Raw genomic sequence first — 14,141 nt, 5'->3', positions numbered from 1 at the left:
GTGAGCCACCGCGCCTGGCTCAGACTTTGTTCTGAACACCCAATGTTCCCCAGCCATCGCTCCTCTCCAATAAAACCACTACAACAGTCCCAGGCTTCCATTCTTCCCTTTTCCTAGCATCATTAGTATGTTCTTAAAATAGGGGAAGAAGGAATAGCAAGGCTCAAGAAAAAAAGAAACAAATCACATCATTAGCACCAGTTTTTGGCATTTGAGAGCTAAAAATTCTACAACTCCGTTCTCACAACCCATTTGGAGATCATTTCAATGAGGAGTCAAACTTCACAAATCTTTTTGAAAACAAATAGATAACAATAGCAACATTGAGCTGTTATTGAAATAAAACAGAAAATATGCTAAATGAAGTATTTAGGCCTTAGTACAAAAAAAATTTAGATAGAGCGATGGATATCAACATTACAGACTCTTCAAAAAAAAAAAAAAAAGTGATCCTTAAACAAAAGACCCACCCTATGACATCCTATCTTGTGACAACTTGTTAGTGGAAAATAAAATTTACTCATCTCTTTTCTAGGTATAACTTTTACAATCTTTCATTTATCCAGATGTTCATTTTAATACTTTTGGTCAATACTTAAATGTTATTTAAGATGCATTTATAAAGCTCAGTCTTTTCATGCAAACAGCATTTTAAACACAGAGAACCCTTACTAATGACCAATGATCTATGGCCCATATTTAAAGAACCACCTTTTTCTTTTTCTTTTAATCCTCTAAAAAACAACAACAAACTGGAAGAGCCTGCCAGAGAAAATTCAGAAACTATATTCTTTTGAATTCCTATGTGCCACTAAATATTTGGGCAAAACAGAGTAAATAAAAACTTGAAAACAAGGTTTCTCGACCTTGACACCATTGACACTTTAGGCCAGATAATTCTTTGTTGTAGGAGATTGTCCTGTGCATTGGAGGATGTTTAGTGACATCCCTAGTCCCTATTAGATGCCTGTAGTACCATTTCACCTCCCCACTTGTCACAACCAAAAATATCTCCAGCCATTGCAAATGTCCCTTTGGGAGGGGGACAAAATAATCTCTGGATGAAAGCTACTATTATAAAGTGATAAGATAAAGCCCAAAGTTAGATACTCACTCAAAGAAGTTCTATGTGACTCTGCAACCTCAGTGAAGCATCAATTTGTTTTTATGCACTATCTTAAAATTTCTCCCAACTTTCATATTTTCTCAATAAAATAATTTCTTCAAGGTACAAATGACACTCCAGAGACAAGAAGATACATTTATTTCACTGTTCAATTATTTTCTTAAAAAAGCTTAATATTTGATAAAATAAAACAAACTTTTAGTACCATAGAAACCTTTCAACATGTACAATGACATATTATTACTATGTACAACTTCAAAAACAAATGCTTCCGGCTCCAGGTAAAGTGATGTTGAATGTTCTGACTACAGTTCAGCTGTAGGAAATTTCCTGGATGGCCAATGGTTTCCTTGGCTTGGAGAAAGATTATATAAATAAGACCTTCAATGAGTTAGGAATCATAAAAATGCTATCTGAAGTTCAGTCATCTGGATCTTGGGAAGTTTGCAATAGCTGTAAGAGTTCAACAAGCAAAATAAAACCCTGTGGATATTTAAACTGGAATCATCCAGGGGGTCTTGTAAGTTCACAGTCAGTCTATCAAAAATAAAAGCTATTCCTATTGTGGTAAAACTTGGTATCTTGTTCAAATACCATTTTTCACCAGCTCATGAACTCCATTCTCATCGATGATTAGAGGTGCATGGAATTCTTTATCTGCCACATAACTTTCTAATCCCTAAAAAGAGGATTGAAATGAAACACGATTAGAAAATTTGCACTTGTCATGCAATGCTGGACTTAGAGGCTATAATGATGATTTAAAGCACAAATTACAACAGAGGTTGAGATGCAGAATTTAAAAGTCAAAAATCTATTTAATATACATTTTAGACTAGACTTAATGACGGATCTGTAAAAGCATAAAACAAAAATACAAAAAGAAAATTATTCTAATTATCATTTTTACAGTTAATAGGATAATCATTTTTCCTATAATCATCACTCAATAGAGTTAACTTTTTTTTTTGAGACAGAGGAGTCTCACCCCTCTGCTGACTGCAACCTCCACCTCCCAGGTTCAAGCAATTCTCGTGCCTCAGCCTCCTGAGTAGGTGAGACTACAGGTGCCTGCCGCCACACCTGGCTAATTTTTTGCATTTTTAAATAAAGACAGGGTTTCCTTATATTGGCCAGGCTGATCTCAAAATCTTGACCTCAAATAATCAACCCGCCTTGGCCTCCCAAAGTGCTGGTATTACAGGCATAAGCCACTGCAAGCAGCCAATAAGCTTTCTAAGCAAGAAAGCTGTCTGTAATGCTACAACAAAGCAATACAAAGATCTCCAGAAAAAATATTACATAATTAAAAGAGTAGGGACCTCTAAATCCACAAATCTTAAAAGTGACAGTACTAGGTATATAAACAAAGTAGACTCCTTGAAAGAAAAGTTACATTGCATTTTAAAAAGCCAGATGATTTATCTAAAAACAAGCCTGATTATATATTTTACAAAAGTCTATTGCATTTCAATGAGTAGGTAAAATGGACTGTTAATGGCAACTAACACTATGTGGGATAGATGCAAAGCCGTAACAGGAATTCTCAAAGGGAAGAATTGAGAACAAATGCAGCTTCTCAATTTGTTACCAGCAAAGCTCCTCAGCACAAGACCATCAGAAAACACTGCACCTTCTCTAAGGTCACCCCTACTTAAATATAAAACAATGCCAGACTCCTGCTTTTATAAAAAGTTTTATTTCAATTTTTTTTTTTTTTTTTGGTAATATTTTTTTTTTATAAAGACAAGGTCTCACTATGTTGCCCAAGCTGGTGTCTCCAGCTCCTGAGCTCCAGCAATCCTCTTGTCTCGGCCTTCCCACTGTGCCCAGCCTTATTTCGTTTTTAACTAACAATAATTGTATATATTTTTGAGGTGCAATGTGATGATCTGATGCATGTATATACTGTGGAATAATCAAATGAGGCCAATTAACATATCTATCGCCTCAAATACCCTTCTTTGTGGTAAGAAGATTTAAAATCCACTTTTTTGTTATTTTGAAATATAGCAAGCTTTGTAAAAGAAGAGAGGAAAAAGTAAAGCATACTTACTTCTCCAGCGTAGGAGATAAGAGGAGAGATTTCACACTGGATTGGTACATCATTGGCATCCTTCAAGCTAAGAAAAAAAACATGTGTTAAAGGTTAGGCTTCCCATGTTACTTGCCAGAGCGAAAGTACAAACCATAACTTTCCTCTGAGAAGCTTTCAGATAACAGAATTTTTCTAAACAAACGGAATAGATACTACCCTGATGATCATTAAATTCCCTGAGGATTAAGTTAATATGAGATTCATGGTCAGAAAGACACTATTTGGGGCAAGTGCCAATAATTACAGGTAGCTCTTTACAGCACTTCACTAGTTTTTACACAATGTCCCCTTACATACATCTCATTTTTTACCATTTCCAAGTTTCAATTTGATAACAAGGCGACTACTTACTAGGTATATAATACATGCCAAGCCCATTGCAAAGTGCTCTGAAGCCTTCATATTGCATTTTAATCCTCACCACTACCTTGGTACTATTAATGCTGACAAACATTCTAAAGCTATACTATCCAATACAGAATCCAGTAGGTACACGGGGCTACTTAAACTTAAATTAATTAAAATTTTTAAAATTAATTTAAAATTTAAAATTCAGTTTCACAGACATAATAATCACATTTCAAGTGTTCAGAAGCCACGAATGGCCAATGACTACAAAACTGGACAACAAAGATACACAACATTTCCTTCACTGCAGAAAGTGCTATTGGACAGTTAAATTATTTCCCAGTACATGTTTTTCTGTACAACCCAAACATCCTAGATTAGTTGAGCTGATTTATTCAATATGTTTCAAAGTACTTCTCTGTTACCAAAAGTCCGTTTTTAAAGAGCCAAGACAGAATGCACACAAGCAAAGCCAAGGCCAAAGTCACTATTTGCTTCATCTAGGTCACAACCTGACATTTATGGCAATTCTAATTTCTAAGTTATCTAACACAAAAGACAATAGTCAATGCATTTGCAATCATTAGACTTCTGTGTTATCTGCCACTTCAAGAATCTTACCAATAAGACACAGGACACACAAAAAATTAGTTTCTTGTCAAACCACAGCTCTTCTTTGCTTTCTCCAAGTACATGGTCTCAACCTTTGGTGGAATCAAAATCAGAGGGCTTCTGAGTTTAGCTACAGTTCAAGGGTTCTCTAGCATTCAAAGCACTCTCTATCCTACTTCAACTTACTTATCCTGAGACTCTTGACTCGAATCAGACCAGTCACACTCTTTGGATTATTCCAAGTCATTCTCAACTATGGTCCTTTTGACCGTAAAAACCATACCTATCCTCCAAGATTTAACTCAAGCTCCAATCTTCTCTTGGCCACTAGATTTCACAGTGATTGTCTCCATCCATTTATTCATATAAAAAATAAATGTGGCTGGGCACAGTGGCTCACGCCTGTAATTCCAGCACTTTGGGAGGCTGACACAGGAGAATCCCTTAGAGCCCAGGAGGCAGAGGTTGCAGTGAGCCAAGATCACACCATTGCACTCCAGCCTGGGCGACAGAGTGAGACTCTGTCTCAAAAATAAATAAATAAATAAATAAAATAAAAAAAAATGTGGCCAGAAGTGGTGGCTCATGCCTGTAATCTCAGCACTTTGGGAGGCCCAGATAGGCAGATCACTTGAGATCAGGAGTTCGAGACCAGCCTGGCCAACACGGTGAAATCCCATCTCTACTAACAATACAAAAAATTAGCTGGGCGTGGAGGCAAGCACCTGTAATCCCAGCTGAGGCATGAGAATTGCTTGAGCCTAGGAGGCAGAGGTTGCGATAAACTGAGATTGTGCCACTGTACTCCAGCCTGGGCGACAGAGCGAGACATCATCTCAAAAATAATAAAAATAAATAAATAAATGTATTAGACATCTACTATGTCACTGCCTTCTAGAGTAATTATTGCTATAGCACACATTTAGCACATAATCGCATATTGCCTGAAAATGTTACTTTTCTTTTATATACATGCATCTTGAACGTCCCAATAGGCTGTAAGAAGTGACTTATTTCTCTTGTATAAGATACTTCAGCACCTAGGATACTAATAGCACCTATAAACCTATGAGCAGGCCTACCAATACTTGTTGTTTAAACAAATAAAACTATGAAAATAGAAAGATGACAAACTAATGAAGTAAAAAGAGGATGCATGGGCAGGGCACACACCTCTCTACATACGTGCCAGATTCTACCACAAAAGCTCAAGTGGTCTGGTCCAGACCTTCTGGGGCAACTCAAAGTCATACAGAACCAAATGAATTTTGAGTAGGCATGCCAAGGAAAAAATAAAAGAAAAAAGTGACGACCCACCCCATTAATAAGAAGTATATAGCCCAGTCCCACCTAAACCCCTGAAGGATTCAGTGTAGCAGGAACAGAAGGTGGCTGTGAACCCAAGGAACACATATATATAGCTGGCCTGAATATGTAACTTCCATTCTATTACCACAAAGATACCGCAAGAAACTAAGGAGTCAACTTTAGTAAACAAAATTGGATGCCCTGAAGGAGGGAAACCAGAAGCTACCATCACCGGATGTAAAATCTCAGGATATAGGCAAATTAGCCCAATAAACCTACTGCCCCCCCAATTCTTTAGCCATGCATCCTTTTGGTAGCTAACACTATTCAGTAAGCATTAAGGTAAGAAATAAAAATAACATTGAGCCAAAACTCAGCATCATTGTTTCCATTCTTTCAGAGTATCTCCCAGCTGTGTCTTCCCTCTTTTACACAATATACTTCCCTTTTCATCTCTCACTATTACATGATCTTCTTCAACTGTCTGAGGTCATCCTTTGCTGCTAAGGATTATGCAGGGACTATTTTTCAGTGCATTGTATCATTGAAAGCCAAACTTTGATTTCACTTTAATTATTCTACAAACGCCTAAAACGAAGTACATTGGTGGGGAGGGTATTAAATAAAAGAGTAAGAACTAAATAATGTTTAAAGTTTTTTGTATCTTAACTAAAATAGCTAGATGCTGTCTTCAGTTACATAATTAAGAAACTATTTCACTGTTAGGTTAAAAGCTATGGTTCAATGACAAAGAAATTTAGTCAAAGTTTCATTTCTTAAATTATAAAAGCAGCTTGCTTCCATATATTAAAAATGGTGGATGAGACAGGAAGTGACAAAGGGCTCTACATCCCAGTTCCCAAGGCATGAGGGACAATAGTCATCTATGGCAGCAGTCTCCAACTCCTGGGCCATGGACCAGTACTACTCTGTGGCCTGTTAGGACCTGGGCCACACAGCAGATGAGCAGTGGGCAAGTGAGTAAAGCTTCATCTGTATTTACAGCTGCTCCCACCGCTCACATTACCGCGTGAGCGCCACCTCCTGTCAGATCAGTGGCCGCATTAGATTCCCGTAAAAGTGTGAACACTATTGTGAACTGCCCACGTAAGAGATCTAGGCTGCATGCTCCTTATGATAATCTAATGCCTAATGATCTGTCACTGTCTCCCATCACCCCCAAAAATGGTACCATCTAGCTGCAGAAAAACAAGCTCAGGGCTCTCAGATTCTACATCATAGTGAGTTGTATAATTATTTCATTACAATGTAATAATAATGGAAATAAAGTATACTATCAATGTAACGTGCTTGAATCATCCTGAAGCCACTCCTAAGTCCATGGAAAAATTATCTTCCACAAATTGTCTTCCACCAGTCCCTGGTGCCAAAATAGGTTGGGGACCACTGATCTCCAGCACCTATAATAGGCTGATCTGATCTTTGAGTCCATTTCCTTGTTTACAGAGTCACATCCCAGAAACACTGACACTCACAGGAATTTGTCTGGGCAGAGGAATGGCACACACAGGTAAAAGCACGTGAGTGACCTTGATATCAGTGCTACTCTATTTCTGAGATAACTTCCATCTTTGACCTATATATATTTTCCAAATTATCTTAAAAACCTTAACTTTTTTTTCTTTATATGGAGTCTTGCTCTGTCACCCAGGCTGAGGTGCAGTGGTGAAATCTCAGCTCACTGCAACCTTGGCCTTCCAGGTTCAAGTGATTCTCAGCCTCAGCCTCCTGAGTAGCTGGGATTATAGGCATACACCACCACACCGGCTAAGTTTTGTATTTTTAGTAGAGATGAGGTTTCACCATGTTTGCCAGGCTGGTCTTGAACTCCTGACCTCAGGTAATCTGCCCACCTTGGCCTCTCAAAGTGCTGGGATTACAGGCCACCGCACCCAACTTAAAAACTTTAACTTTCAAAGTGTAACAATAAGATCCAGCTGTCTCTTAAGCTATAAAGATAATGGCTTTTCCAAACTCTGTCAGTACCCAGATGGGAGAGGATATGTGTTACTTCTAACTAAAAATGATCTGCCATTAAAACAAAAAGATTCTTTAGAAGCAATTGACTAAAATTAATGCAGTGACCAAAAAAGAGCTATTAGTGTGAGAATAAATCAAGAGAACAGTTTTCTCCATATGAAGGGTCATCAAATATGACAGGAACAATCAGCCTTTATACTGAGAGGATATACACAATTCCACAAGACACATCTTCAGAATGGTATTTTTAATCCTGTCTAAGATTATGCTAAAGGTGCAAAATGTGTTCTCCCTGGCCTGTAACCTGCTCTGGATCTTATCTATCACCTGTAAATTTGTCAGTTCCACCTCCAACATCTGTGGTGAGATTCTTTAGTGAAGCATGCTCCCCACTTCCAGCATGCAACAAGATTCTGAGTTAGTGTCATCCAGAGAGATACCTGCCACCAAGTAAGCAGTGCACCCACATCAAAGCTTCAACCATCCTCCCTCCAGACCCCCAAAAGGCAGAGCACTAAACTACGATGCCAGTTAGTATGGAGGGAAGCACAGCCCCATCACCATGCACTATAGGCAGGCTGGTATATTTACTTGTGATTGACATCAGCTGTGATGGTCTCTGACTTCCCATTTGTAGCACTGCTATGTGGGAATAAATAAGCATTAATGGGAATGGAAGCAAATCAAACAATAACAATGAAATGGAGTTGCAAAATATACTTGATTGAATGGCATGTGTTTATGGTAAATCATAAATTTGTCCCAAGAAACCAAAAGTGGGGGGGAAAAAACCTCAATGGCCAAAGATGAAACATGAGGACAATGTGACATGCCAAGAGCAAGCTTGTTGACAATACAGAGCCCAAAAGTGGCTCTGGACTGGGAGACGAAGGCTACCACAGCTGCTTCTTATAAAACCAGTTATGTACCAGTAACTTCCAATGTTCAGTATTCTAATATTTTATTATTTTTTCTTGAGACCGAGTCTCACTCGGTCACCCAGGCTAGAATGAAGTGGTACAATCTGGGCTCACTGCAACCTCTGCCTCCCGGGTTCAAACGATTCTCCTGCCTCAGCCTCCCAAGTAGCTGGAACTACAGGCATGCATCACCAGGCCCAGCTAATTTTGTATATTTGGTAGAGATGGGGTTTCACCATGTTGGCCAGGCTGGTCAGGAAAATTGCTTGAACCCGGGAGGCAGAGGTTGTAGTGAGTGGAGATCGTACCACTGCAATCTGGCATGGTGACAGAGCGGACTCCATCTCAAAAAAAAAAAAAAAAAAAAACAAAAAACAGTAGTGAGGCCACAGATATATGGGCATCAAAAACCAATCCTCTGTGGCTGAGGGACCTGCCCTGTGGTATAGTGTGATACTGATTGGCTTTAACTATACGACGGGGTGGCTCACGCCTGTAATCCTAACACTTTGGGAGGCCAAGGCGGGTAGATCACAAGATAGGAAGTTAGAGACCAGCCTGGCCAATATGGTGAAACCCCATCTCTACTAAAAATACAAAAATTAGCTGGGTATGGTGATGCGTGCCTGTAATCCCAGCCACTCAGAAGGCTGAAGCAAGAGAATGTCTTGAACCTGGGAGGTGGAGGTTGCAGTGAGTAGAGATCACACCACTGCACTCCAGCCTGGGCAACAAGAACAAAACTCTGTCTCAAAAAAAAAAAAAGATTCCTCTTTACAAGGAAGTAAAACTATCATTGTTTTTATAATAGGCAAAGCTATTGTTATTTCACATCAGGAACTGTCCGCACATCAACACTTTGCTTTTTAAAAAAGATCTAGGAATACAGACAGAGAGAGAGAGAGAGAGAGAAAGTCCAATAAAGCATTTACACAAAAGAGAAAAGGTATTGACTTACCGGGGAATTGCTGGAAGGCGAGAGCCATTTTCATCTATGAAGTGGCCCCCTGCATTGAGGACCCAGCAATGATGAAGGGACATCAAAGCATGCCTTGCAGTAGTAGGATTGTCTTTTCCATTCTGACTGTCAGCATTCTTTAGTGGGGAAAACTCATCTTCCCGTAATACTTCATATACCACAAACTTCCTAGAGTGAAACCATACAAAGACTTCTTTATTATGAAACTGTATAAATAGCTTCTAAACCCCTGAACATAGCTAAGCCTTTGGTCTTCAATAATAGGCTTTCCTATTCCAATTTCAAATAAATGATGAATAAAATATTGCTCATCCTTGGACTAAAGAAAGTTGAAATTTTCTTTTTCAATGCAAAATCAGAAATCCTTGCCCCCCTCAACTATAGAACACTTCATCTTAAATCAGAAAGATTAGAAATCCTAATGTACAAAGATCACATTAGTATCTGTTCTGGAAGAAAAAAATAGGCAAAAAAGATGATTTAGAAACGGAAAGATAAATTTCATTTTATTTATTCACTTATGATTTTTTTTTTTTTGAGACGAAGTCTCACACTGTCACCCAGGCTGGAGTGCAGTGGTGCAATCTTCACTCACTCCAACCTCCGCCTCCTGGGTTCAAGTGATTCTCCCACCTCAGCCTCCTGAGTAGTTTGGTCTTCAGGCATGCACCACCATGCCTGGCTAATTTTGTACTGTTAGTTGAAATGAGGTTTCACCACGTTGGCCAGGCTGATCTCAAACTCCTGGCCTCAAGTCATCCACGCGCCTCAGCCTCCCAAAGTGCTGGGATTACAGGCCTGAGCCACTGCGCATTAATTTTATGCAGCTAATTTGTCTTCCTCATTTTTGCACTAGTCAAATTCTGAAACGAGCATCTCAATATCAAATGTGATCTTTATATAATCTAAAAATATGTTTACTGAAACATTTATTCACAGGGCAGAAAGAAGATATCCTAAATACAAAACAGGTCAATTCTTTATCTTAACCTTTTTAGTTTCTCATCCAAAATAAATGACTGTAACAACTTCACAGGAGAGCAAGGCAGGGCATGGTGGCTCATGCCTATAATCCCAGCACTTTGGGAGGCCGAAATGGGAAGATCACTTGAGGAAGATCACAAGTGCCTGCTCAACATAGCAAGACCCCAACTCATTTTTTATATATATATATACGGGAAAAAAAAAAAAAAACTTCATAGGAGAGCCAGAAACTAGTTGAAACTAGCCAAAAAAAAGTTGTATTAATAGGCAACTCAGATCACACCCTGGTTTTATTCTAGAGAACCTTAATGAATCTAGACTACATCACAATCAAAATGCCATGTGAGATATGTGCTATCAAATGTTTCCTGAAAACTGTTTCATGCCTAAGAGAGTGAAAAGCAGCATTTTAAGACATTTATTTAACCTTACTGGTACTATTCAAAGCATACTTTGCAAACTGGAAGATGTCAAAGACAAATTTTTCCATCTTTATTCCATTGGGTTTGTCTGGCTTAATTAACTGTCCTCGGGTATCCACATAAGGAATCTTCTTTTGAGCCACGTGGTGCTGCAACTGAGGTTCATAAACACTAGGAAGTAAGAGGAAAAAAGATATAATCACATTCCAGATTTAAAATGCCAGAAAATCTTATAACACTCAGGAGCAAATACATCAGCAACCAATACTAAGATTTTCATAGTGAAGAGCATTTAAGTTTCAATTTATATTTAAATAGTAAATGAATGGCTTTCCCTCAATCATCTCTTTATATTTTTAAAAAATCAAATAATGATCTCCACTAAAACTGTGTATGTATGCATTACAAATGCCTTAAAACTGATTATGTGTGCATTAAAAAATGTGTTAAGTTACTACGGATGAATCAATAACACAGCTACAAATGACATAGTAGAATGGGAAACATTTTGGAACTGGAGTTGATATTGAAAGTAATGCTTACTAACTTTTTAAAAAGTAGACAGTTGCCGGGCACGGTGGCTCATGCCTGTAATCCCAGCACTTTGGGAGGCCGAGGCAGCTGGATCATCTGAGGTCGGGAGTTCAAGATCAGCCTGGCCAAAATGGTGAAACCCTGTCTCTACTAAAAACACAAAAATATTAGCCGGGCAAGGTAATCCCGGCTACTCGGGAGGCTGAGACAGAAGAATCGCTTGAACTCGGGAGGTGGAGGTTTCAGTGAGCCAAAATCGCACCATTGCACTCCAGCCTGGGCAACAAGAGGAAAACTCTGTCTCCAAAAAAAAAAAAAAAAAAAAGTAGACAGTCATCTTGAATGTCTAAAACCTAAGTGAAACCAATAGTGAGAATGTCCTTCATTTAAAACTATAGTGGGATAAAACAGCTCTTACTTTATCCTTTGCAGCCCTACCTGCTGATTTTCATGCAGGTGTCAAGTTCTCTTTCTTTATTCTTTAGCACACTAGTCTCTAAACGCCAGCCTGGGAATCAGCTGAATTAGAACTGTGCAGGCAGCTTTTTAAAAATACAGATGCCCCAAACTCATCTTCTGAAATTCTAATTCAGTTGTTGTAGGGTGAACATCTGTATTTTTAAAAAGCTCACAGTTGTAGTAAGGAAAGTTTCATTTTTTTATTCTTTGCTTCAACAGAACGTAGCACATAGTTAGGGGTGGGAGGGTGAGAAGGAAAGGGAGAAATGCTTTGGACTACTGTTAATGCACTAGGGAATGGGCTCTGATAGTTCCCACTTTATGATACATCTTCCTAAAAACAACACGAGATAAATGTCCATTTGATAAGTGATCCTCAGGAAAGATGGACTTGGGGTGTCTGCCTGCCGCTGAAGTGTCTTAGTTTCTGATTAACAATGATTGTAATTTTAAAAGACCCCCATCTTGCCCATACTTGACAACATCTCTCAGAAATGGTACAGTGAAGAAATGGTTGGCAATGTTCCCCGCATTAAACAGCAGTCGTCCATCTGAGCTTCGTTTTTGAGCTGTTGCCAGGGAAATCTCACTATATTCGACCACCTGGTAAACTCCATCCACTCGGCAAACCACTCCAACTGGTTCTGTAGGGTTCGTTTTCTCTACCACCTGCCCACCAAAGAAAGACAACAGTGGAGGAAGAAATTTAATTGCATCTTTGGAGATCTGCCATTGTCAAAGGCCACATTTACAACTTTGCTTACGCTAAAAGGTATTAAGCCAAGAAGAATCTTTAACTTTAGACAGTCAACTATCCATCTTTATATACCTTGACAGACACTTTCCAACTGGAAATGAGGTAAATTTCCTTCCTACGTATCACCTAACTAAACCATGGGCTAGAAATTCCATCATATACATATATTTAGCGCAGAGTAGATCACATTCAACTGGGAATAATTAAATCAGGAGTCTATAACCCCCATTTATCTTCTATTTTTTACTTAATTTATCCTTAACCACATTCAATTACTTTGAGAATAAATAAAATGAAATTTCTCTGGGATTCACAAGACAAAAGACCAACTAAGTTAAGCATTTTGTCTCTCATTTTCTATTGTCCAATATTTCATTTGAAAATAACATTTCTTTACTTTTCATTGGTCAATATGGCACTTTCCTTGTTTTTCAGGGACCTGAGTAGAAGGTAAAGGGGTTTAGAGCAGGTAGGTCATTAGCCTCCCACTCCAATGTTAATCATAAAACCCACCCATATTTATCTATTTTGCATACTAAATTTTATTTGAAATAAGTGATTCTATGCTTTATAAAAATAATTTTGAAAACCAGTGATGTGATAATGTATCAATGGCTCTGGGCTGATAGGGGAGCTGAGAAAAAAAGTGTATACTAAAATCAGAGGGAAAATGTAAGAATATGTAATTTTTTAAAACCTCACAGATGATTTTGGTGTGCTACCACCCTAATCCCACACACCACTGACTTAAGTGTTTAGAAGAAAATTACAAAAGAACTGTATGCAATGCACTAATATAAATATAAAATCAAAGTTCAGATGAAATAAATATCCAACCGAAGAATCAAACAACAAAAACTACTTGTCAACCTAGAAAACAAGGTGAAACCCTGGTGTCTATTTAAAAAATATAAAAATTAGCCAGGCATGGTAGCACACTGCTGTCTCAGCTACTAGGGAGGCTGAGGCAAGAGGAGCACCTGAGTCTGGGGAGGTTGAGGCTACAGTGAAATGTGATTGCACCACTGCACTCCACTCGAGCCTGGGCAACAGAGTAAGACTGTCTCAAAAATACATACCTATTTGAAGGTATTGTTTTGTTTGCCCTGTCCAATTATCAATTCAGCGTGCTTCAAAATATTTTTTAAACTCTGCCCCAATTTGACAAGTCTATCCTAAGTAAACATGAAATTATATTAATAAAGTTAAAACTTTTCTTCAATAAATTTCTTAAAACAAATAGAGTCAGTAGCAGTCTCATCCGGAAAACTAAAGGCACTATTGAGAACTTCATTTACACAGCAATTAGAGATATAGGCACTGAGTCTAGCTAGTGAGGCAGGACCGCTGGATAAGTAAGCCTGCTGTGTGGTTCACTGTTTGCCATCCTGAAAGGAACGCAGTTCTTAATGAAAAGAAACTTTCTATCAAGGAATTAGATTAAACTGAAGGGGAACATTATGTAGTAAAATGATTTATACCAATCATGGGCCTACTTACAATTCTTATATAACAACCCATCACCACCCACTAACTCTTACTTCATGTATTCTACCTATTCCACCCCCGCTTTTTTTTTTTTTTTTTTTTTTT

At 38.3% G+C, this 14,141-nt stretch overlaps 1 protein-coding gene across 6 annotated transcripts in view; it reads right to left on the bottom strand.

The window, feature by feature from the left end:
- Positions 1–1,241: 1,241 nt before the first annotated feature.
- UAP1 (UDP-N-acetylglucosamine pyrophosphorylase 1) overlaps positions 1,242–14,141 on the bottom strand; it is a 36,297-nt gene continuing 23,397 nt past the window's right edge. For 2 of the 6 annotated variants that reach the window (XM_017515085.2, XM_017515082.2), the window contains exons 6-11: positions 12,267–12,460; positions 10,829–10,969; positions 9,372–9,560; positions 8,085–8,135; positions 3,183–3,249; positions 1,242–1,805 (exon numbers count right to left, since the gene is read on the bottom strand). In XM_017515085.2, the coding sequence (XP_017370574.1) occupies positions 1,713–1,805; positions 3,183–3,249; positions 8,085–8,135; positions 9,372–9,560; positions 10,829–10,969; positions 12,267–12,460 (735 nt within the window). In that variant the 3' untranslated portion in view covers positions 1,242–1,712. The remainder of the gene's footprint in view (positions 1,806–3,182; positions 3,250–8,084; positions 8,136–9,371; positions 9,561–10,828; positions 10,970–12,266; positions 12,461–14,141) is intronic. The other 4 variants (XM_037733673.1, XM_017515086.2, XM_017515087.1 and 1 more) reach the window with 4 other exon arrangements.

Source organism: Cebus imitator, unplaced genomic scaffold (assembly GCF_001604975.1).
Source record: "Cebus imitator isolate Cc_AM_T3 unplaced genomic scaffold, Cebus_imitator-1.0 Scaffold541, whole genome shotgun sequence".
Classification (NCBI taxonomy): Eukaryota; Metazoa; Chordata; class Mammalia; order Primates; family Cebidae; genus Cebus; species Cebus imitator.
The sequence above is the reverse complement of the archived record's forward strand: the minus strand, read 5'-3'. Positions and strand labels throughout refer to the sequence as shown.